This window comes from Calonectris borealis, chromosome 4 (genome assembly GCF_964195595.1).
Source record: "Calonectris borealis chromosome 4, bCalBor7.hap1.2, whole genome shotgun sequence".
Taxonomy (NCBI): Eukaryota; Metazoa; Chordata; class Aves; order Procellariiformes; family Procellariidae; genus Calonectris; species Calonectris borealis.
The window spans coordinates 82678245-82702964 of record NC_134315.1 but is presented as its reverse complement, the minus strand read 5'-3'; the positions used below and the strand labels follow the sequence as shown (position 1 = coordinate 82702964).

General features: G+C 49.1%; 2 protein-coding genes across 24 annotated transcripts in view; one reads left to right on the top strand and one right to left on the bottom strand.

Annotated features, from left to right (window-relative positions):
- Positions 1-1154: 1154 nt before the first annotated feature.
- PURG (purine rich element binding protein G) lies at positions 1155-18120 on the bottom strand. 4 transcript variants are annotated; one of them, XM_075150348.1, is made up of 3 exons: positions 18026-18084; positions 15764-16622; positions 1155-1514 (listed from the first exon to the last, which is right to left on the bottom strand). In XM_075150348.1, the coding sequence occupies exons 2-3, from the start codon at positions 16607-16609 to the stop codon at positions 1443-1445; spliced, it is 918 nt and encodes a 305-aa protein (XP_075006449.1). In that variant the 5' UTR covers positions 16610-16622; positions 18026-18084; the 3' UTR covers positions 1155-1442. The 4 variants fall into 4 exon arrangements, with proteins under 4 accessions (XP_075006449.1, XP_075006448.1, XP_075006447.1 ...); XM_075150347.1 differs by lacking the exon at positions 1155-1514 and adding an exon at positions 1523-14462; XM_075150346.1 differs by lacking the exon at positions 1155-1514 and adding an exon at positions 1523-11297.
- Positions 18121-18372: 252 nt separating this feature from the next.
- The window catches only part of WRN (WRN RecQ like helicase), a 47566-nt gene continuing 41218 nt past the window's right edge, over positions 18373-24720 (top strand). For 11 of the 20 annotated variants that reach the window (XR_012673649.1, XM_075150341.1, XM_075150336.1 and 8 more), the window contains exons 1-3: positions 20573-20687; positions 22644-22759; positions 23712-23857. Coding sequence is in view for 18 of the 20 variants with exons in the window: in XM_075150341.1 (XP_075006442.1) it covers positions 20592-20687; positions 22644-22759; positions 23712-23857 (358 nt within the window). In the remaining 2 variants the exon portion in view is untranslated. Of the gene's footprint in view, positions 18394-18456; positions 18540-18692; positions 19008-19627; positions 19885-20235; positions 20255-20572; positions 20688-22643; positions 22760-23225; positions 23316-23711; positions 23858-24720 lie in introns of those variants that run through there. The other 9 variants (XM_075150328.1, XM_075150334.1, XM_075150332.1 and 6 more) reach the window with 9 other exon arrangements.

Genomic DNA, 24720 nt, shown 5'->3' with positions numbered 1-24720 from the left:
TCAGCATCTACCACCTTGTACGGGCGCCGCAGCACCGACGCAACACGGGAGGATCGGAGGGGACCGCTGTCGCCTGGGGACGACGACACCTCTACCGTCAATGGATCGAGCGTAGGTGCAAAGCAGGATGCTGCAAACACGGGAGCTCCTCGCTCGTCTCGTCGCAACCCCTTCTCGCGGGACACAGGCGTTTATCGGAAATTTTGCGTCGCAAAGGCAGAAAGGTGGATTACAACTCGTATATAACCGGAATTCGGCGTGGTTGGCAGCTCAGCAACAACGCTCTGCAAACGCTCGCCTGGTGTTGATTCAGACGTGTGATTTTTGGTTTGTTTTCTTTAAGTTTCCATGCGATGTTTTCGACAATAAATGCCATCCTGAGATGGTTTCTAAAGAACATAAGTTTATTCCAGCACGAATTGCACCTTCAATTTAAGATAAAAAATACAGTTATCTTTCCTAGAGGTCAGAGGTCACAAAAAAGCTATTTTGGACCATCTACTAACGAATCACTAACATAGTTTAACAGCACCAGCTTTTTTAGCCCAAATCAGTTTACCTTCCAGCCAAATCTCTGCAAGCAGCTTCAAATTGCATCAAACCCTATCCAGAGGAACGCTCTGTTCCGACCTCCCCTTTCCCGATATTACAACTCTTATTTCACATTAGTTTCTGTATTTATACAAAATTCAAAGGAGAGGGAGAAAATGCCTTCACTAGTAAAAGAGGACTCCAGCTATTGCTAGCACAAAACCGCCCATTTTTCTTCTTCTAGAGAAGAGACTGCTTGGCTAGAACGGTGGGAAGCTCTTGGAAGACTGAAAGCCTGGAGGAGGCTGGTGTTTAGGCTGAGGCAAGTGAAAAATACACGTCTCTTAGCTTCTTGCTTGTTCTCTTCTGCACAGCATCTTCAGCCTCACCGAGAGGAAGAGGTCGGAATAGGTTTTGAACAAGCAAAGAGAGCAGCTCTAGGGCTTATTGCAACAGCTCAAGGGCTGCAGTATGGAGGAGGAAGATGAACTTCACTTTGTGGAGAGCCTGAGAAGGTGAGGAAGTTAAGAGGATCTTCCAGTTGGTCCTTTCTCTTTCTCCTCCTGCGCCACAGAGGGGCTGGGAAGGCTGCATCTCTCTGCAGGAGGGCACTTCAGAGCCTACCTCAGGAGGAGGTTCGGAGACAAACAACGGGGGTGGTAGTCCAGCCCACCCCAGAGAGCCGCCGTGCTCTCCAAAACAGCCTGCAAAGTCCAAGCCGTGGCTCAGCTTTCACTCTTACCTCTTGACTCACGTCTCAAGAGCTCGCTCCTCTAACCTTCTGTTCCTCTTTTGTGGGGCTTGCAGATGTTCTTTGGGGGTGACATCTTCTCCTTTATAGGCCTTTTTAGCCAGCAAAAGCGATTGCATCTTTGCCAGGTCTGGAGTTGCAATCCCTTCCCGTTCTCGGATCATCTCAGAAATGGCAAGAAGCTTTCGGAGACGATGGGCTGCTGTTGAAACCTTGTGAGGCTGTGGGTTGTCTAAAAAGGGATAAGCACGTTTAGGGACACTATCCCTACTTTAGAGGGTGTCTCCTAAGAGCACAAAAGAGGTGAGAAAAGCAACAGGTTAAACTGCAGTTTGCTGCTGTCGGGAGGAGTAAGTGGGCACCACCTCTGCCTTATGCTCTGGATTGTGGGTTTTCTTGGGGATGCGCACATACCTGCACAAAACCTGCACCGCCAAATAAACTGACAGTTTTAAGTTGTTTTTAAAAGAAAAATCTCTGTAATATGCCTTCACCAAGATAACCCAGAGTTAAAAGCTGGCAGCGTCCATGAAAATGTTCATCAGGTAACTCCAGCACCTCCCTCCTCTTCTTTTTTTTCTTCTTTTTTTTTAATAAGATAGCTAGAAGGAACTTATCGCTTGTTAACTGAAAGGGTCACCCCTGACAGCACTGAGGGATGACTGCGCTGGTGTAAGCAGAAAATGCTGTTACCGAACGCCAGGGCCGGGATGCAGCAAGCTTTGGCGCAGACCGCACGCGGGCGCACGCCGATGCCAGGACAGAAATGCCCGTACGCTCTCCGGAGCGGCTGCCTTACTTCAGCACCAGGCAAGAGTTAAAAGTCCCATGAGGCAGAAAAGGAAGGCTAAAACAGTTGGGCTCCTGCGGTATCCAGGGTAAAGCTGTTTACGCCTTCCCTTTGTAGTTATATTGCGATATACAATACACGCGGGCGGAGGAACCTTGCCTAGCTCGGGTGTCTGTGCCCCTTTGACCCAGGTCCCACATGCAGGCTCTGATGGTCCCTGGTCCTGGTGGCTCCCTGCATCGTCACCCACTGCAGCAACCGGAGCCAGCAGGACGGTAAGAGAGTAGATGGGAGACTTGGCAGAGGCACAGCTTTATCTCAACATCTTCGTACCTACTTTGCTGCGGGTATGCTCATCCCACGTACCTGAATTTACTAACCCACATCAAACCTTTGGGTCGATTCCCAAACGGATGTGGAAGCGCCTTGCTGTTACACACGCAGAAAAAAGCGAGCCTAATTATTCTGCAACCAATTTAAATGTCCCGGGGAGGATGAAATCCTGGCAACATTTAGCTCAAGACGCATACTTCCAGACTGCAGCCTACTTCTGCACTCAAAGAAACAAAATTAAGGTTACGCATAAGAAAGGATCCAGGCACAGCATCGAGTTGAGGCGAGAAGCAAGAGTCTAAGCTCAGAGCAATACTTGTAGCAGACGCGGTAAAGCTCGTCCCCGGGGAAGCTGCCGTACATCGTCTACAAGCAAGATGTTGCACGCTAGCTGTTCGGAGGAAGCGGCTAACCTACGATAAGCGCATGATCAAATCTGCCCCAGGTAACGGGTTCGTGCAACCCTGCTCGACGTGAGAACAATCACAGAGGGAATGAACGGCCGTATGGTTAAATAACTACGCTTTGCTGCAGCATCACCCCAAGCCCCACAAGAACCTGTCTCAACTTAGAGTTAACATCTCCCAAAGCCCCACCGGCCACGCAACGGCTGCAGAAGCAGCTGAGAGCTGCAGAACAGGATGACTTTGGTCCCTGGAATGGTTAAGGCCAAAGCATACCAAAACAGACACAGAGGAAAATGTCTGCCTGGCAAAAATATAACCAGCTACGCGTCTTTTTGTCCTACATCGGCTGCAGCAGTTAGCAAACGCACGGGGATGGAGGGAACCGAGGCACATTTGGGCTTTGCACAGCATTTCCAGAGAGGTTCATAAGTAAGGGCTTAAAAAAAGGTGGTGAACTAATGAGGAAAAACCCGATTTAGGGCTCTCGAGCCAGGTCGCCAACAAGACATGAACCGGGCTGATAAATACTCGTAGTGGTCAAACTGGGAAAAGGAATAGCACAATCAGGACCGGGCCCTGCGAGCAAAGCGAGAGGAAAATGTCCCTACACATTGAGCCATATAAACATCTATAGGGGTTGCTACCCGTGCTGCTTTAGTGACCTTGATGTTTTGCAACAGGCGGAGCAAGAAATAAAATGCCAGTTTATAGGATACGCCGTGAGATAAGAGGCACGAGGTTTGGTTCACCCCGTGAAACGTGGTGCCTATTCTCAGCTTTATAAGTAAGCGTTTGAGCCAAAAAACTCTTTCCCTAATTTTCCCAGGATGGGGGGAGATTATTAAAAATGCTTAAGTTGAAAAACTTCACCACTAACTACAGTGATGTGCACTGTGGGGTCCAGCACTGCACATTCGGGAAGGGTCCAGCAAAACCTTTTACACCGCAGAGAGAAAGGAAAGCGATCACTTCAGCAGGAGACACACTGCAGCTTTACAGGGCTTGAAAGTAAAATAATTTTTGATGATCGGGGTGGAGCGGGAGATGGACTTGTTAAATTAACACCGGTTGACAAAATCCCCTTGCCAGAGATCATTTAGAAGCTAGAAACACATAAATGGTTTAGTCAAACAAAGTTTTAGGGCTGACCCTTGGGTTTAGTTCTTCCCCTGGTATTTACCGTCGTGAATTTACAAAAGCATCAGAGCTCAGAGAAACACAGCAGTCTGCCCCCAAATCCCTCCCGGATCAGAGGACTAAGCACTAGACGCAGGCACACTAGCATAATCCTGCACCCGCCACAAAAGGCGAAGAGAGAAGAAAAGCGTTGGGCACGCGTTAACTGAGTTACAGGAGGTAGGATGAATACCACCGCCAAGAACTGAATCAAAGCCTTGCCCTCTGTTCTCGGCTGTCAGCGGCCTCTGCTCATCCCCGCTGCGACGCCTAGCTGGGAAAAACTCTTTTAAAAGTGGCACCGGCACAATGCTACAGTTTTTAAACTCTTTTCAGAGTTCATTGGCGTCTCAGCAAAGAGACAGTCCTCGGAGGCAGCTCAGTTCTCTTGCAAATATCTGATCTGATCAGCGCTATAAAGATCTTGGGAGTGTTCAAAAATCTGGAAGAAAAGAGAAAGCGCCTATCGTGAATACATCCCAACCAGAAATACATCCGTTGACTGCGCACTGAGTTTCATTTCATCCAGAGTACTGCTCCGTCACCTCTCCTCTGCCTGAACCTACCTGCTGTCTCTGGCCTCAGATTCCCCCCGCGAGCTTCCCGGAGGAGAGACGGTCTTTTTACATCAGGTAATTCCCAACCACGCAGCAGCAGAGCAAACTCCTCCACGCCACGCTCAAAGCCAAAATGACGATTTGCGGAGCAGCAACGGTCGAAGGGGAAATTCCAGAGGCAAAACAACTCCTGTTCCACACCAGCTACCGAGGGAAGCGGTGGGAGCGATGCAAACGCCAGGCTTTGCCCCCCCGCGAGCCCTCTGCTTTGCTCCCGTCCTGCGAAGCCGTCGGGGTCTGCCGCTGCCAGCGCACGACGTGTTTCAGCTCACCCTTTGCGGCGTTAACGCAGAACAGCAGGGATAATTAATTTATGTTAAAAATACCAGGACTGCATTGGCACATTCAGCCTTTCCCCTAGGAAGAGGAGGGAAGAAAGAGCAACTGCTGCTTCACAGATGTTAGTCATACGCTTAAATGCACTTCTGGAAGGCGCTCAGATATCCGTGTCGGGTGATTATAGAGCCGTGTGAGAACCTGCATGGAACAGGAGGAACTTCTCTCTAGTTATACCTACACAAACCTGTCAGATTCTCCTCGCAATAAAAACGTTACTAAGGAAAATCCAATTAACTTGCAGTGCGGCCGAAGCTTCTGGGAGTTGGAAAAAACCCCAAAAACCAGGGTTCTTCAGGCAGTTACCTGGCCTGGCTGGGTGGGCACTGCTTGCCGGGAAGGGGACGGCGACACGACCACGTTAAGGCAAGGTAGCTGAAGGCTCGCTGAGCCGCATAACGTGTGGCCTTCCACCGAGGAAATCGGTAGAGGGGCTTAAAACTTATCTGGAGGAAGGAGGGACATCCCCGTGGAAGACGGAGCCACCACGGATGCCAACGCTCCCTTGGGGATTTTTTTTTTTCCCCAGGTCCCGATAATGACCTGACGCTCTGAATCTGTTCAAAGCAGAATGAGCTCTTCCTCTACGGAGCGTTTTATTGCTGGAAAGATCACGAAAAACTGAAATTCAAGTGCTGATCCCAATTTATAAGAGACGAGTAACAGCAATGCCGAACTAACGCTGCAGAAAAACAGAAAGCCCATAGATGTTAGAGGAGGGAAAGTCGGAGCACAAGCACGAACGACGATGGCAGGAGAGGAAACGGGAGAGGCGGAATGAGCAGGGAGGAGGGCCAATTCAGACCAAAACTTAGTTAAAGCTAGCAAAGGTCATGTCAATATTTTGGTGACTATTCACATTATTGCACGATGACAATACGGTTTTCTGTAACAATCCTTGGAGATTTGGGAGCACGAGGGAAAGCCTGTATTTCCAAACAAATTGGCACAGGGAGCTTATATCGTCACTAGATGCATGCTTTACATTTGTGTTTAAACAGGTATCTATCTTGGTAGTGCTAGAGTTACTGCTTCTATCATGACGATGGGGAGAGTGTCATAATCTTTAGTATTTAGGAGGATATTTAATATTTAGGAGAATGCCTGTTGATGGGCTATTTTTCCTACGTCCTCTTCAGAAATAAGCAGAGGCGTGAACGATAGATGGTGTTCTGCCGCCCCACCACGTACAGAAAAGACTTCTATTACAAAGCTTTATGGAAAATGTGTGCTCTGGTATTTTAGTAGTCTGGATTTGCAAAAACTGTTAAAGAAGGGCAAGAACTACAGTACAGAGAGTGAGAAATGGCAGCGGCTCTACCAAAGAGGACTTGGGAGGACGAAGAGTTACAAACTGGTCTGGAGGCAGCAAGTACGCTGTTGCAAAAAACCGGTGTACCGGCTGTACAAAACCTTGTATCGTTTGCAATCCTTCCACTTGCAGCTGGTAAGATCGCAGAGAAAATACCTCTCCTGATTTTGGATTCTGTGGTTTTGGATTCAAGGAAAAGATGGACTCATCAGAAAGCAACAAGAACGTGACGAGGGCTAAAAATGACCCTTGGTGGAAGGCTTTGTATTTGCTTAGAAAAGGATGCAGAAGAGACCTGACAACAGTCTTTAATTACGTAAAAGAGCTACAGCAAGGCAGGGAACAAACTGTTTCCATAACTCCCCTCGAGAGCACGGCCTGTAAGGCAAAAAGCTATAGAATTAGATGGAAGCAAGGGACAGACGGGCTGGACAGCAGGAAAAGTAGCTGAGAGTAAGCAGGGTGAACCACTGAAACAGCCTGGGGAGGGAGGCTGGGAATATCCATCACCGGAGATTTAAAAGAGCAGATTTTTTGCCAGGTTGTTCAACTTGGGAAAAATGTAGATGCTACAATGTGGACCCTGAAACGGCTGAAAACCAGTGTGAGGAACGGGTCGGATCCACCTCGGAACGGGGGACCACATCTGATGTTCTCCAGAGGTCCCTGCCAGCCCTACTGTAATACATCTTAATCAACGTCCTCTCGTCCTCCTCGCCCTTAGACTTCTTCGGTCTTTCCTCCTTCTTGGAAGGGAAGCGGGAGGTGGAGGCGTTCTTGCAAGGCTTGTGAGACTCCATTCAGGATAGAAGACCCAAATCTATTGAACAACCCGGTGTTATTGAACAGTACGCGATACAGCTTCGTACGAAACAGCGGAGGAAAAAAAAAAGTTGGAAAACTGAGCAGTCGAAGGTCAGGAAGTGCCAGCATTAAGGATTATCTGAGTAACCTTAATACCGACCGCTTTGGACATATGCATAGAGAGCTTAATTACACAATCTCTTACAACTTTCCCTCCTCCTCTAGCATATAGCTTTCTTTGTCATTCATCGTCTGTATGCCATCCAAGCCTTACCTGCGCGTACCTTCCGAACCCTGCATATGCGTACTCAGTTCATTTCACACGGGATTTCTTTTTGTTTTGCTTTCAGAGATGATCAGTATTGAGCAGTGTCAGATCATCACAAAAACTCTAACGCCAAATGAACTCATCTTTATCACGCTCCTTTGAGGTAGGGAGGTATCATTCACCCCGTTTTATCGGTGGGGAACATAGGCACAAGCAGAATAAAGCCCAAGTGATCCAGTCTCCATTATCAGGAGACCCAGCTTGAAATACTGACAGCTTTTCCAGAGTGCTCGCAATTATTACAGCACTTCACTCGTTCAAAGCACAGCTTTCAACAGCTGCTAACACGGATCGCTTCTGTACACCAGACCTCAGAGTACCGACACTGGTGCCCAGGAAAACAAAGGCGATACAAGCGGCGGTCATCTGCAAAGAGCCTCGCTAAAAAGGACACAAACCCCTTTGCAAAGACAGGCACGGAGTTTGTTTCTTAAAGGTTTCTTTCCCTCTGGTCCCCTCCAGCCTTCACCAACACCTTTCTTCTGCGATGGAAAAGAGCAGTTGCCCCATCGGTAACGTAACTCTCCGTCACACAGCCCCGGCTAGTTCCCGGAGCGGGAGGCAGGCAGAGCAGCGCACGGAGCAAGGCTCCGGTGAAAAGCACAGGCGAGCATCCGTAAATTGGGATTGCATGAGCAAACCTTACAGGCCACCAACATTTGTCCCCTAAGCTTCTGCAGGTATTCCTGGGCAAGCCTCCCAGCACAGTAAAAGCCAAGCCACTCCAGTCTTAAAAAGCAAGCTGCAAAAGCAATACCTCCATCCGTCGGACCCGCTTGGCCCCGATGGGTTTGTCGGCAAGACTCGACGCTTGCAGAGCGTGTTACTGCCGGACGGATGTGCCCCAAAAAGGATGTGCCCCAAAAAGAACCCACCCTGGTCCCCAAGAGCAGCATTAGGATCCAGGCTCTCTGCCTCCTTCCCCGGCTCTGCGGGACTCCAGCGCTGACAGAGCCTCCTATTCCTCCTACTGCGGATAAAACCATCGTCGTGCTCCGCGATTCCTCGGAGGACGAATGTTGTCCTCGCTTCCCTCCGCCCCCTCCTGCCTTTTTGTTCCTCTGCCTCGGTGGGAAGCGCTTATCTCTGCTCTTACTCCCCCTCTCCCTCCGCTTCGTGCCAACAACATGTGCTCAGAACAACGACCAGATGGGAATACTTGTAAGAGCCTGAGGTTAACCCGTGTCTTTTATCCCACATACTCTCTGCTGTTTTGAAAGGCAGATTCTATTGCACGCGATTTGTAGTGTAAAGATTTAACGTTAATAGTATAGTACGTTCATATTGCTTGTGAAATCTATCTCCCTGCTCGTATTGCACGTTGAACATCTCTGATACGGAAAACAGGAAAGACGACAGCTAACATTTTAACGTCTCAAAAGGGAAGGACCTATTTGAAACAGGAAAAAAATTACTATTTTTGATATGTATATGTGTATATATATTTTTAATACTCCTCTCTCCCTTCCCTCTATGTTAATTTGTGTGTCACACATGTGAATTCACAGATGTTTGATCAGCACTGTGCCTAGCGGGGCTGGGCAGAGAGCCTGAGCTTTAGCTGTCTTCCAGCAACCGACACGAAGGGCGATCTTTTCCTCCAATTAATCTCTGCAAATTGGCAAATGATCAAGATGAAGAAACAGCTAGACGCAAACTTCTGCCTGCGGGATAGATTTCCCCCACCGCGGTTAAGAAACCCATCTGACCGGCTGCATTTCCAGCCAACAGCTCCAAGGCAGGAGCCGTTATCCTTCCCTCTTGAAGACGAGTACGTAGGATGGGTCTGAAACACCTAAAAGATGGGAGTATGCCTTTTTTTACTTACGGCAGCTACTCTGTACTGAGCTAGCAATTTCCAAGTGCCACTCCAAGCGTTTCGAGGTAGCCTATCAATTAGGAAGATGAATTAGCAAATCGTTAATGATGGTTTTATTGGGGTGGCGGTCAGGCACCTCGAGGCTAGGCCGGTACCTCTGGATACAGTACAAACACAAAACACGTCCAACAAGCACGAAAAGGCCAGGAGGTACATCCAGCCTACACCCTTCTAGAAGTTAATGTACATAAGAGAGCCCCAAAGCTGCAGGTTCACGTTTCACGCGATGCCTCAGCATGTGGAAGGAATGATCTAGTTACATCTAATTACAGAAACGCCAAAATGACGTCCGGCTTCTAAAACCTCAATTTATGCTTTGACACTTCTGGAAAACCAATTTTTAATCCACGTCATCTATCAGGAGTTCCTGATATTTTATTTTACTTCAGTGCTTTAAAATACTGTTGCCTTTATGGAGGTACAGGTGGGGAACTGAACACGGGCGTGACAAACTATTAGGAAGAGAAATCAGTGTCAGCCCATAAGAGCTTCTGCAGATTTTGGAGAAAGAGGGCTGCGAAAGATCTGGCTTTAGCTTTTTCCAAATCGCTCGAGTCCAGAAGCACCTTGTCCCCTGGCTGGAGCTTTTTTCCCATGGTCATGACAGAATTCAGCCATTTTTAGGCAAGACCGGATCATCCCCAAAGGACCGCAGCCACGATTTCGCAGCACTGACGGGCTAGGCGACAACAAACCGCAAGCGTGTAGGACGCAGAGGGCAACCGAGACCCTTCACACGGAGCTTCACACAGGTTTCACTTCTACAGAGACGAAAAAAGCCCAACGAGTGAATCTTGTTTCTCCAGATGCTCAGATTTGCTTGTTTTTGCACCTACGCAATGAAATTTCAATGACTGCAGATGAAAGTGAAAGGACGGGGGGGTCAACAGAAGACACCACCACGCTAGCATTAATAATGTAAAGATGATATACCCACTGCCCAACGGAGAGCGGGCCCTACAGCCGAGAAACAACTTGCGTATATGGCATCGTCCGCAGGTACGAGGGGGATGGCTTAAACCCGCTGCCACCTCAAGCCACCGCCAACGCGCCCATCCAAGGGGACAAGGTCCACGGTCCCAGCCTGCCGGGCGTCTGCGGGGACGTATCACGCTCTCCCGGTCCTTTGGGAAATCTCGGATATGCTGGACAAGCTTTGCTCCCCAATGCCAGCCTTCACGCCGGCAGGATCAACGCCGAAGGGACGATGTGTTTCGGCAAAGGCTTCGGGGCGACAGCCTCGCTCGGGTTTATGCAAGTAGCTTATGATACGTTAAGCGTAGCCTTTATTTCCACTCTTACTTGGATAAACTCTTTATTTCGAATACAACCTTTACTGGAAACGAATGGAGGGGTAGGGTGAATTTTAGACATCACAACACGGTAAGTAATTAAAAATAAAGGTCATTTTAATTTTGGAGGAAGCAGCATAGAAAATTAAACGGAAGGTATACTTCTCTTAAAGAATTATTTTATAAATGTTATATATATACTGTATGTACAGCAAAAGTAGGAATGCCATGAAACGAAAACCGCTTATTAATTAATTTTCAACCTGGTGCAAAATCTGCCCGATAAAAATACGCAATAATAAACCTTTTTCTGCTATAAAAATTACTACGCTTGGATAAAAGGGCTGCAAGTCAAGCGAGCAGTAGGCTTCCTAACCACTACTGACTCCCTTCCCTGTGAGTTTAGGTCACTTCAATAGGCCATAGGGAAAAAAAAAATGACGCAATCGTTAGACTATGACACCTTTAGCAGAAGAAAAGACTGCCGACATTGATTTTCGTAATTGCTTGGGGTTTTTTTTGTATAAAGGACGGGTTTTTAATACTTCTACTTGGGATTTTATGAACATGGTACTACGGATTCGCAGACCCAGGGGTTGTAAAATGGCATTGAAACACGATGTGGCCGGCAGTACCTGCAGCTGCCTCTTCCTTACAGCTCTCACCGCACCTCAACGACGCCTCCAAGGAAGAGTTTTGCCTTCTTTTGACTACGTTTTCCCTTGCAGCCTTGCCGAAAACCTAAGGGATGAGAGCGCTTAAAAGCAGAAATCTGACAAGGGCCGTGACAAACAGCATGCAAAACCAGCTTTCGGTGAAATAACGTGTTTATCCAGACCAGTAGTAGGAGAAAACTGCCCCGTCTTTAGACTGCGTACTTCAGATAAATGAGATATTATTTCGCTATGAGCTACTACAGGCTACAATATACTCACATAAATATATTAATGCCTATATGTGAATATGAATTTGTATATATCGGATACAGATAAGAAACACTTACGACGACGAGTAGATTACCAATAACCGCTGCAGCTTCTCGCTGGGTAAAGTCCGTCATCCAGACTTGACGTGACGAACCCGTGACGGCAGGTTTTGCCATCCCCTCCGGAGCGCCCGGCGGGTCACCCCCACCACACCAGTGCAAAACGCTTCCCCACCCTTCGTTAGCACGTCCCTGCCTCTGGACTTCACCGAGAAAGCCAGCTCGATGGGCCGGACTCAACACAATCCCCCTCCGGCTGCAAGGCAGGGGAATCCCCCGCAGCCCTTTCCGCCTTGGATAAGCTTTTTAGGGACCGCCCCAGCTTCCGCGCCAGCGGAAAGCCAAGTACGAGGGAGCTGCTGGACTCGGCTTTGTCAAGACTATACGTGAAAAGCTTGGTTTTAAGCCTCGGCAGCAACGTCGGGGGCCCGATTTGCAGAAGGGGCGAGGAGCCGCAGCGACAGGGGAGCTGAGGATGCTCGGCAGCTCTGCAAATCGCAACTTAAAAAAAAACCAAAAAAAATCGTCCCACTCTTGGTGGTTTGAGAGGATCCTCAATACAGCGCCTGTCCTCTAACATACGAGCGGAGCTGGACCAAGCAAGTACGATAGGTCTCTCACGGACACGTGCATGCAGGAGACGGCTTCTTTCAGCATTAGACTACGTTACCGAAACATCCCCTTACCAGAGCGGGAGCAGAAATGTGCTCCTAGTATTATTTACACAATATAAAGTGCATTACGATTTCATTATTGAACTGACAGACTTTCTGCCGGGACCATACAATTTTGAAACAGAGGTGAGGGCTTGAATAGGAAATTCTCTCATGAGAAAAAGAGGTTCAGACTGGTGCTCTTCACCCTGTCCTCCTAAGGATTGTTTTTGGCCGTTCTTTCTAGTGCAAATAAGCTTGTGTTTTCTCAAGTTTAAGGGACGTGGCAGTTTCAGGGCATCGGGAACGAACATTTAAAATACATGAGGGATTCGGCGCTCCCGAACATTCTCGATGGGCCCTTCTGCGCGCCAGCAGCCCGCGTTATCGCCGCTCTCGGAAGCTGAAGACGCGCTGCCAAAAATAACACAGAACCCGTTTCCGAATCTCACCGTTAAAGTCTTGCATTGCTACATTTTGAGTGCGTCTGTACTACCCTCCAACGACAAGATCTGCAAACATCGGTGCTTTCCATCGCGGTGGAAACCCGTGGCTAGTGGTTTACCCATGGGTGATCGGCTATGAACGTGACGATCCCGATCCAGTTTCGGATACTAAGGTGCATCCCGGGCCGGGGGAGTAAACGCATTGGTGGATCCTACGGGATACCTGCGTGCCCGAACCGAGCCAGCAGACGCTGAATTCCCGGGTGATATTCACAATAAACCAACGCCATCGGAAGGTCAATTCATTAACAAAAGATAAAGGGTTTTTTAAAAAAAAGGGCAGCAATAAGGAAAGCCATTTCGCATCTTTTTTTTAAAAGGGTGAAGAAAATGTCCCTTTCCAATCGCTTTGCCCGTCGCAATTATTTTCCTCACCAACGCTACAGGAACACAGGGAAGGCATGATCGCTTACAATACACGCGGTCACTCGGGCTAATTCCAACGTGGGAGCTTTTACGATCCCTCGAGGCAAAGGTAGGCTGGGACGGGGAGATGTCAAGCTCGTAGGGGAGGAATGCCACATAGAAATGGGAAGGAAAGCGTAAAAAGTTTGTACATTCATAGCTCCGGTTTGTTGGAATATAAGTTAATTTTTTACTCCAGGCACTGTGACGGACAGCAGCAGTCAGCGATACACTAACGTACGCATCAAGGACTCATTCACTAAATTCTGGTTTCACACCAGTAATAGGATGTAAAGTTATTTTAATGTTGGTTTTGTTTTTTTTTTAATTGACCTGTTAAAACCATTGGGACCAAAGCCCTAAGAGCGGCGATGAACCAGCGCCCCATTTAACCTCCAGCTGATTCATCACGGTCCGCTAGCTGTTCAAGTGGTGGAGCGAGAACACCTCTCAGAGAGTTGAAAAAGTACCTGAAAGAGCGATCTACGCAGAAACGGATGGGAGTTTTTGACACTAAGCCAAAGGCTTGGTCGCTGTAACTGCTATGTGCGGTTTTACCTAAAGGGGGAATCACCTAAAACAGTGAAATTAAATTACTTTCTTCTTGTCACAACCGTAACATTTTCCTAAAGGTTCTTTGGTGACTTTGGTGCAAGCTTTTATTTTTTTTCTTTTTTTCTTTTTTTTTTTTTTTTTAAAGTTAAAACAGATCGACTAGTTTTAGTACCCAAACTAAAGTCCAGATTATCCTCTTGGTTCCCACCGCTGCCTCCCCAACTTTTCTCGTTATGGTTAATGACGTTAACAGGTAATAGCATTCGGATTGAGCGTGGCCCTGCAGCGTGCAGGTGGGTCCAGGCTAAAAGCCATGAACGGTCTGGTTGGAGATAAATACGTTTCTCGACAGATTAAAAAAACACATGTAACGGTTGCATGGAAAAACAGCTGGTCCACCTGCGCACTAGGCCACTCTGTAAAAAAACGCCTACTTAAAAAATATCTTAAAGGCAGGTAACGTGTTATTGGAAGTACCTGGAGCTTAATCAAACTCTGGTTTCAGAGGGGAAGGAGCTGGTCGTCCAAAGGCTGGAGAAGCCCCTTACGTTATAAGTATTCATATTTTAAGAAACGACAAAGAATTTTCAAAATCTTTCGTCAACCTCCTAAACAGGTAATTGTACACATTTTCCCTCCAGGCAGAGAGTTTATGTCGCGAGATGTAAAATTTATGTTACAGAGACTTTAGCGGGACGACACCGAAACCTGGTGGTGGGCGATCAGGAATCGAATTGCTTGACGACAGCCCCGGCTCTGAGCGGGTGGGCAGGGCACGGATATTATCTCCTAACAAAAACACCTGTAAAATCAACAGGACAGAAAACCCGACTCGGCGTTAACCACGGCTTCCGAAACGCGCTACGGGTAAGTATGAGAGAGATGCCTTTTTATACGAATCCAGTGGTGCACCAAACCCCCCAAAGGTCTTTCTCGCAGCGGGAGGAGAAAAACGCCCGGGTGTTTTCCTCGCACGGGTAACATCACGACCGCATTAATCTCACGTTTGGGAGAGAAGCCGGGAGCCTCAGTCGCGGCGGTCCCTCCACCTCTGAATACCCGCTCCGCAGCCGCCCGCTGGAACCCATAACAACCCTAATACAAAAATACCTTTTGGAATTTTGGACAAATGCATTAAAAATAAAAAAATCACCAGCCTCGCATGGGCAGAACACGTAGATGAGGAGTGAGTTATTATTCATTGCCATTAATTCAGAAGGCTTAGCACTCGAGTAGAGCTTCGCTATCCTGGGATACTTGGGTTATTTGGTCAGCACAAAACTACGAAATGAGTAACAAATTTTCCGCTCTTCACCAGCACGTTACAAAGGTCTGACCAGTTATCGAGATTTTACCCACACAGAATATTGTTTCAAACTCAATAACCAGCAGATGCCAATTTTAAAACCTCTACCTCTCCTCATACACATACCAGCAATTCAAGTTATGTCGATTTTTGTTGTAAATGCCCTACGGCTACGCTGCTGACCCGAGTACAGGCAGACTTCAGTCCCAGAAAACTCGTCATAAGCAGAAACCGATACATTTCAGCATTAGGTTTGGGGTTTTTTTTTTGTACCACGTTGAAGTGCAACACGAGCCTTATCTAGACTATTTAAAGGTCAGAGTGCCGGATTTTTTTTGTGCTGATACGCGTACTTCCATAGTCTTCAACACTCGAAGCAGCTGACTCATACGGACTCGGGAGGTTGGTACTTTCATAAGACATACGGAGATGTTTTGGGCGTAATTTAACGTGATAACCAGACTCCTATAACATTACGGACTGGAGTTAGCAAGAACTACCGGAAAAGGACTTGGCAAAAAAGTGGGGCGACTTGAAATTACTATAGGTCAGTCCCTCTCACCAATTTCTGCTTGTTTTGTTTTGTTTATTTTGCCAGACGGCCAGTCCAATGCACTCTATTCAAGACCCTCTTGCTCTTCACCACTGTCCCCTCTGGCATCCATTCTTTTTTCTTTATGGCTGTTGTAAATTCTCCTCATCTCTTCTTCGTACTTGATAAAATTTTCCCCAAACCGTGTCCACGCTTTGTATGGAACCGTGATGGTGTTACGGTAGGGCGGCCTCACCTCACTTACCTTCAGGAAAATGCCGTACCTGTTGGATCCCACGTCGAAGTAGAAGCGTTTGTTGTCCACTCGGAAGGAGGTGCCCTCGGGGAGCTCAGGGGGCTCATCGCCTCCCCCCCGGCGATCCTCTATGTCCCCCTCGCCGTATTCTTCGATCAGCTGGACCAAAGCATCCCTGAACTCAATCATCCCTTGCGCTGGAAGGACGATCGTCTGCTCCTGTCCCAAGCTGTGGCCAAAATAACCCATCATGCCAGGTCCCCTGCTCATGGTTTGTCTAATCCGCAAGAACCGCCCCCGCTGATTCTCCTTCAGGTCCAGGTAATACTTTCTGTTGTCCCTCTCGATGTACTCCGTTTTGAGGACGCTGTGAGGGTGCTCTTCGGAGCCGACAGACACCGGAGGCGAAGGCGGCGGGTGCTGCTGTCGCCTCCGGGGATGCTGCTCTTTGCCATTGCTGTGCTCGTGCCGGTGACCGTGGCCGCCTTTCAGGCCCAGGTGGGCGTAGTGCTCGATGAAGTCCCCCAGGCAATCCTTCAGCTCGGCGGCCACGGACAAGGAGAGGGTCAGCTTGCTTTTCCTGATATTGTCCTGCCTGCCTCTTCCTATCCAGACCTCGGCGATCTTCAGGAAGCGGCCTCGGGAGCTCTGTTTCACATCCAGATAAAATCGCTTTTTCTGGATGTCCACCCTCTTGGAAGCCAGCTCCTGGATCTCCATGCAGCCCCCCTGCGAGGAGGCCGGGTAATGGTACTGCTGCTGGGACTGGGAATAAATGCTCCTGTGCAGGCCGGAGCCTCCCAGGTTTCTTCCTCCTCCTCCTCCTCCTCCTCCTCCTCCTCTCCCTCTTTCCATCTTTACCAATCAGCTGGAAATAATACATAACAGAGACACAGATGACAACATCAGCATCAGGGGCCTGCTCGGCTTCTCGGCGGCGTCTCTGTTCGGCGCTGCTCTCCCTACAAAGACGCCTGCATCCCTCTCCGCTGCCACGGCACGCAGCATCGCAGCAAAAGGATCCCGGGTGCTCTTCCCCTCCCCTGCTCTGGCTCCCGCCGGCCGGCCGATGTCCTCCCAGACAAGGGAGCCCTCCTTCCAGCGGCACGCTGGCCCCTCGCTGTCTGTCCCCCCTCCCTGGCAGCCCTCCCTGCCCTGCAGACCTCTCCGTGCCCCTCCTGGCCCAAGCATGGCAGCCTGTCCCCCCAGCCCCGTCCCTCTGCCACTACAGACCCCTCCAGCTGCCCCAGCGTCCGCTCCCCTGCAGCCGGCAGCGGGAGCCCCGGGGGGGGGGGGGTTGGGGTGCCCCCCAACCCACCCCCCCCCAGGGCTCCCGCTCCCCGCTGCAGGGTCCTCCCTCACGCCGCTGCGTTTCCCCTCCATCACCCGCCTGTGCCCTTCCGCCCCAGGGCACTGGGGGGGGCACTGGGGTCCCCCCCGGCACTGCCCCCATTCCTCCACTGCCCTCCAGAGCTGCAACCTCTGCCCCCAGGGCTCCCCCCAGCACAACCCCCCTACCCCCTCAGTGCCCCTGTACTGCACCCCCAGTGCCCCCACAGCCCCAATACTGCCCTCCCAGTGCCCTCATTGCTGCATCTCCTGCCCCAGTGCCCCAGAGCTTCACCTCCTTCCCCTCCAGTGCCCCCAGTGCTGCCCCTCGCCTGCCCCCCCAGTGCCCCCAGTAGTGTCCTCCTGCCCCCCCCCTGCCCCAGCAGTGCCCCCCATTGCCCCCCTCACTGCATCTCCTGCCCCAGTCCCCCAGAGCTTCACCTCCTTCCCCTCCAGTGCCCCCAGTACTGCTCCCCTCCTGTCCCCCCAGTGCCCCCGGTAGTGCCCTCCTGCCCCCCCACTGCCCCAGTACTGCCCCCTCAGTGCCTCCAGCACCGCTCTCCCGTGCCCCCCTCACTGCATCTCCTCCCCCAGTGCCCCCAGTAGTGCCCTCCTGCCCTCCCAGTGCCCCAGTATTGCTCCCCCAGTGCCCCCCCTCACTGCATCTCCTGCCCCAGTGCCCCCAGAGCTTCACCTCCTGCCCCCCCAGTGCCACCAGCACCGCCCCCCTGCCCCCCCAGTACCCCAATACTGACTCCCTGCCCCCCCAGTGCCCCCATATTGCCCCCCAGTGCTCCCACTACTGCTCCCCAGTGCCCCCAGTGCCCCAGTATTGCCCCCCCAGTGCTCCCCAGCACGGCATCTCCTACCCCATCGCTGCCCCCTCCCACCCCTCCCGTCCCGCCGCTCCCTCCCAGCACTGCCCCCCGCCCGGTCACTCACCCCACAGCGCCCATCGCCGCCGTTGCCCTTCAGCCGCCGCCGCCGCCGCCGCCGCCGCCACCACCACCACCACCGCCCGCAGCCGGCGGCCCCGCCGCCCCCCCGCCGCGCAGAGCCACGGGCTGGCGCACCCCCGCCGCCCGCTCCGCCCCGCCCCGCCCCGCCCCGCCCCGCCCCGCCGGCCCGGCCCGGCCCCGCCCGGCCGAGGACGGCGGCGGCGGCGGCGGCGGCGGCGGCGGCGGCGGCAGCGCGGTGGGCGCCGCCGGCTCGCCGGAGGGTGCGCGGCCCGCCCGGCCCCGGGACTACACTGCCCACAATGCCCCGCGGCCGCCGGGCCACCGCCCCACCGCGCATGCGCGTCACCTCGGGTAACCTCCCGCCGCCGCTGCTGGGGGAGACGGCCGGTCCGCGGGTGGGGGGGGGGCAGAGTCGGCTGCCTCGGTGACGTATTAAACGCGCGACGCATCGTGACGCTAAATGCGTGAGCCGCCGCTGGCGCGGAGCTGGGCGCTCGGTGAGCGGCGGCGCTGGGCACGCACCGGAGCGGGGCTCCGTGAGGGGGGCCGAGGTCTCTCCGGCGCGACAGGGGAGGCCGGAACGACGGCGGTGGGTGGACCGGGCCGCCTTCGAGCCCGCTGCCGGTCCCGGCCTGCTGCGGGCACCGGCGGGCCTTTGGGATCCCGACCCCGGCGGCTGGGGGCCGGGAAGGGTGCGCGCCCGGGCCTTTCTGCCCTTCGGTACCGGAAGGTGGGGTGGCCTCCCGGGGTGAAGCTGCCCGCCCTGAGAGGGTTCCTGCTGCGCGGGTGGGCTTGGGGTGCTCGCTTCGTGCCTGCCCGGAGGTGAGGGGCGGTGAGGCTGCCTTTTTCCCCTGAAGAAATAAGGCGGTTTGGCCCTTGTGTGAAGATTTTGTCGCAGCTCCGCGTCTGCTGCCGGTTGTCCCGAGGGCTAGCTTGGAGCGGGTCTCGTCGTCGTCGGTTGGCAGGTGCCCGTGCAGTGCTTAGCGCTCACAAGTTCAGGGTTTTGGTTTAACGCTGTGGTGAGCAGTGCTTGCTCGTGTGGTTACTAAAGGCGCTCTTGAAATTTTAGCTGGTTTTTGGAAAATGTGTTGCTAGAGCTGTGGGGTGGCAGCTGGTGGTGTGAGTGCTGCAGGGTGTCCTTTCTTTGTTTCCAGCCTCTCTGCTGCTTTCTTTTGATTCCAGCGATTGCAGTTCCCAGGAACAGAGAGGCTCTAATTGAGGCATCTTGCTAGTGGCTGTTTTGTGACTGTTTTAGTATTAAAATGCTTTTTGAAGTTGTCTTTGAGGCGGTAGTGCGTTACGCTACCGCAGAAGCGGACAGGTAACCAAGGGCGAACTTCTGCCTAGCCTAGGTAATCAATTAAAAAATGAAAAGGCGTTTTTGAGTACTGAAGAACTGAAACAGCACAATTTGGGCTAGGATTTGTGCTTTATTGTTGGTGAGGAAGTGCAGCTGGAAAGTAGGTTTTTGCTAAGACAGTAAGGGCCCGATTGTGTTGTTAAAGTATGTTGGGCACCTGGGGGCTAGTGGGAAGAAACGGGATGAGCACTTTCTTCGTTGTGAATTGTTTTCCTCCATCTCCAGGAGGATTTCTAAATCACACTAGAAGCTGTCCAAGGAGAAGCTGGAACAGCTCTGATCCACTCATCGTTTGCTCATAAGTCAGAAATCCTGCTCTGCTTCCCTGAAACAAAACCCGAGTTGTCAGGGCTGCAAATCTGCTGCTTTGGACAGCGTGTCTTCTTAATTTAAATCTCTTCGAACTTCTCTGTGGAGTATTTCCCTGTTCCATGGGATGTGCCTTGCTTCCTGATGTCTTGGGAATAGGCTGCCTCTGCTTGGTGAGCTCATTTTGTTAGAATCTGGGGCTGACAAATTCATTAGTAACCTCAGCTGTCATCCAGTCTGCACCAGAGAGCTTAGCAGCATGTGCCTTGTTTGGCTGTAGTTTGCCCTAGAAATTCTGTTTGTTTTTTCTTATCTCGGTTGAGGGCTCGCAGCCCTGAGGTCCTGTGCAGGGAGCGCAGGCCTCGGGGCAACCTTTGTGTGAGTCTGATAGTGCTTGTTTTGAATTTGAATTTTTTTTACTTCATTAGTCAGCAAATGCAGCTGATAACTTTTAAGCTAGGTGGCAGCTTCCTATGCTGTTACCGAAAACACCAGACCAATTGTCCAATTAACGAGGCCTGTGTTGACCAGAGATGGCAGTAGGTGTACTCTTCTGTTGTGAGTCACTGATCTCCTTGAAACTAGACTGAACTTCATTTCCCAGAAGGAATTTAAGATCTTTTCCTGTTTTTTTTTTTCTTGTTTTTCTTACAGACGTGTGAACAACAATATAATGTCTTAAGTTTTTCTGCCATTTCATGCAGGCAGCTCTGTAAATGTCCATTCTTGTGCACAAAGCATTTTAAGTTCAATTTAGTGATCTTCCGTAACCTTGTTCTGGCCTGATCATAGTAACAGCTTGTCTCCATACAAACTATTGACTGTTCTTTTCTTTTGTTCTTTTTTTTTTTTATGTAAAAGTCACAGAAATGTGGAGAAAATGAATAAAATGGATTTGCTAACTACTAGTCTGCAGAATAAATATCCGCAGTGGATGCTTACACAAAACCAAGAGAGAGTTTTGGGTGATAAAAAGGTACGTCATCATCTGATGGTAGGCTGCATAATGAAACAATGTTGGACCACGTGCTTTTAGTTATAACTGTGCCTCTGGTATTTGTGAATGTTTGCAGCTGTTCTGTCCTATGAACTGTAATTGATTTTAGGTACTCTTGCGTTATTACTGGTTGAATTAGGTTGTTAAAGTGTCTTTTTTTTTTTTAAAATTAAAATATCATGTATCGTCCAAAGGCTGTTGCTATTACCTCTGTAGAATTTCTTCCTGACAATGATTAACTTCAGTGGCAAAACGACTCAAGTATAAGGGAGCTTTTGATGCATTGCTCACCCAGTCTTGTGGGCTGTACACCAGCGAGGACGGGGAATTTTTCGTCTATGTAATTTGAGAGGTCAAAACGCAATGACTTGGAGTTGTACCCTGACGGGGAGCTTCTCCTGGTAAGGCCCTCCGGCTTTCTGCATTTGCACATGTTCAGTATTTCAGAAGGTTTTGTAGCTCAGAAGTATGAGAAGAATTGATCATCAAGATTATGTCTATTTCTGGTGTTCCAAGACTGTTCATGTCCTCGGATAGGTTTTTTTCTGCTTATATGAGCAGTTTCAGTATAAAATTTTCCACTACAAGGGACCCCACCTGCAACAAATGAAACTGCTTTAACAGTTAGAAAACTAAGTAATGAGAGAAAAGCAGAAGACACAGTTGAGCAGTTTGCCTTCTATAAAGTGGGAGTAAAAAATTAGTAGCATGGATATTAAAAGATGTCAGTTAAAACCCACATGACTCTCATTTGCTGTGGTACGGCCTCTGTACTGTGGCACCCTGCCTCAACAAGCTCTTTGAGGAAGGGTTTTGATTAAACTTTCACCCTTCGTTAACTGGAGGAAATGTTTTGTTGTGCAAGCATAAAATGAGCAGTATCTTTGTTTCAGAATCTCCCTCTTCCAGGCAACTTAGTGTTTCTGGAACTGTGTTAAAGCCTGTTTTGTGTATCGTGGCCTTTTCTGATTGACAAGATTTTCTTCTTCAAGTGTTATTGTGTGATACTTAACCATATTTGCTATTACTGGCATCGTAGCTTAACTGCATATTTTTAACCAACCTGAAGATTTTTCAGGCAGGTCAGTGTTATCAGAAGTTTTGCTGTTGAAGAAGTTTATCTATCAATAACTTCTAATAAATATGCTTCTGAAAGGGGGGGAAAAATGCTAACTGGAGTGTTACATTTCACCTTGCCTTGTGTGCTTAAAGTTTCAATTTGTAAATCGGTATGCATCAGTTGTACATATGCATATATTGTACATAGTTCTAAATCCATGGAGTTAACTTAGACCTTTGTGAAGTTCGACACACGTTTTATCTGGCAGGGTTGAGTGAAGTGGGGTGGCTGAAATGTGAGACCGAGGAAATGGGGAAACTGAGTTATTGCATACAGCCGTACCGAAATAGAGATGCGACTGAGGATTTTAGCCTGACCAGATTTGAATGACTAGAAAAATGACTTAATAAAATACCGTCTATCTTAAAGTATTTTTTTTCCTCAAATTTGAGCTGTGCGAGTGCTACAGCATTTAAACGTTGAGGGGTTTTTGACACTGTCAAAAATTGATCTTTTCCCTAAGCTTGTTCTTCGAAAGCTACTGAATCTCTGTAGTGGGAAGAATCCAACTAAACTAAACTGAGGTGAAAACTCGGCCTGCACGATTTCAGTCCAAGTGCTCGGAGTTAAGCAAAGAATTCGGGGCATGAACCCGAATGTTTTTTAGAGGGGGGGTGTAACGCTATTTTTAGTTGATGGTGATACTAGCCCTGCCTGTGGAGCGCAGCCCTGCTGCGAGGTTTCAGCCACCACCGGTGCCAGCCTTGCTGGGATACGGCATTAAAGCTGCCTGCAGAGGTTCCAGTGCTGATGCATCTCTGTGGCAAGGTTGGGTGTTGCCCATAACCGAGCCTCTTCCAACTGCTGTTCAACAGAAGTCTACTGTTCAGAGGAGCGTTTTGGAAGACGGGCTGCCATTCCTGGAGTTCAGCGGCTCTGTTGTTTACAGCTACGAAGCCAACGACTGCTCCCTTCTCTCGGAAGATATCAGGTAATAGCTCTTACTCTGTTTTGTTTTTCCTTTTTTTTAATTTGAGTGCTTTTTCCTTTTCGAAAAGCACTTGGCTTTTCTTTCTGTCTCCTTCTCCTGGCTGATTGTGCATTCAGTGTGTCCAGCAGTCAACATTTCAGCCAGAGAAAACATCTGGTCGTGTTGGCTGTCTTGTTATGCGTGGCAAATGTGTCTTACTGGTTGCAAGCACAGACTAAACCTATTTCTCATGATGGTCAATTATTCCTGTGAGAGAGATCCCTAGTTTGTCTGCAGTGTGTGGCGGTTTAAAAATACCTCTCCGTTGTGCTACGCTGTTATAGTTTCCCATTTGGGCTTTTTATGGGAGATGCCATCACTGAACCTTGCACTCCCTTTAAGCAGAAGCAGTAAAGGCTCTAACGAGCAGAAGCAGTAAAGGCTCTAACGCAGGTTCTTTGCCTTTCGCAGTATGGAAAATTCCATCAACTTCAGTGACTTCATGGGGAAGTATGAGCTGTAAGAAATCAAGCATATGTGTTAATTTGTAACTGGGGACTGTGTGTTTGAAGAAAAGGTAGTAAATTCATGATGCAAATAGATTATTTCCCCCCCCTCCTTTTTGCATAGTACAGATCACATTACTGGGGATAAAAAATTCTATAAAAAACTTTCAGTGCAGTGGGGCAGATAAAGAACAAGCTTTCAAGGAATATAAACTATTCCATCATCTCTTGTATCTGACTGTTTCCTGGGGCTTTCTATGCTACTGTTTGCATGCAGTAAGATCTGCTGAGGTTTGAAGGGTTTCTTGTAGCATTGATTTTACAATGGTTTCTGTGTCCTGTACATGTGAAAGGAAAGGTGGACTGGCTGTGATTCCCTTCATCATCTATGTAAGATAACTTAAGCCTGGTATTTTAAATATTGGTAGAAGAACAGTTAAATGTGAAGGATATCCATTTCTTTTCAGGCAGAGTTTATCAGATGGGGATGCTATTGGATTTGATATCGAATGGCCACCATCATATACTAAAGGAAAAATGGCGAAAATAGCTGTAATCCAGATATGTGTGACCGAGGAGAAGTGTTATTTGTTTCACATCTCTTCGATGTCAGGTACTGTACTTCCTTTCTTCTTATTATGGCACGAGTTGCCCTCTGTTTCTTATGATTAAGTTTGAACTTAAGCCTTGAGCAGTAGCTGATATTTCACACTGCTTCGGGTAGTAAAAATACATCCCCCTTCTTCCCTTTCCTGCCTGTAATAAAGGGATTTATTCTTTGAGTGTTGCCTGTCTATATCAAGGGGCTCTTAGCCCAAGTCTTGCCCTGTGTGCTGCCATACAACACCTTAGGTTCTGAACAGGGCAAAAGAATCTTACTTGAGGATTATTTTTCTCTCTGGGAAAGAATATTTTAATTCTGTTTTAAAAATTTTATTCCCTGCTCATACAATGAGCTTTCTGTTTAGTGCCAAAATAAACTAACCTAAATTTAGCAGGCTGTGTTTCTTTTTAATTTGGCTTCAATAACAAAAACCCTCAAAAATAATGGCAGTCGTGCTGTTTGTTCCTAATACCTGCATTTTGTGACATTTCTTTTAAGAAAGAATACTGGACACCTGGTGTGGTGCAGCTGTGGGGAGAGAAGGGGGGGTGCTCAACGGACTCTGAATTCATTATGGATGTGAATAAAAGCTTCCAAATGGGGAAAATGAGAATGAGAGAAGGAGGCTGCTATTTTATAGCCTTTGGTTTGAATGTTAGATTCAAACTATGCCTGTGAGATGTGTCTGCTTTCCCTGGGGTGTGCATGCTGAGGTATAACAGTGATAATTTTAATGTTGGTGTTCAGTCCTTTGTCATTTATAGCAAATGGGGTGGAAAATTTAATTGCTGGAGGCTATTCAATCTGGGAGACAGAAAAGTACAAGTGCACAAAAGAAAAAGATTTGAGGAGAGAAAGCCAAGGGAAGAGTA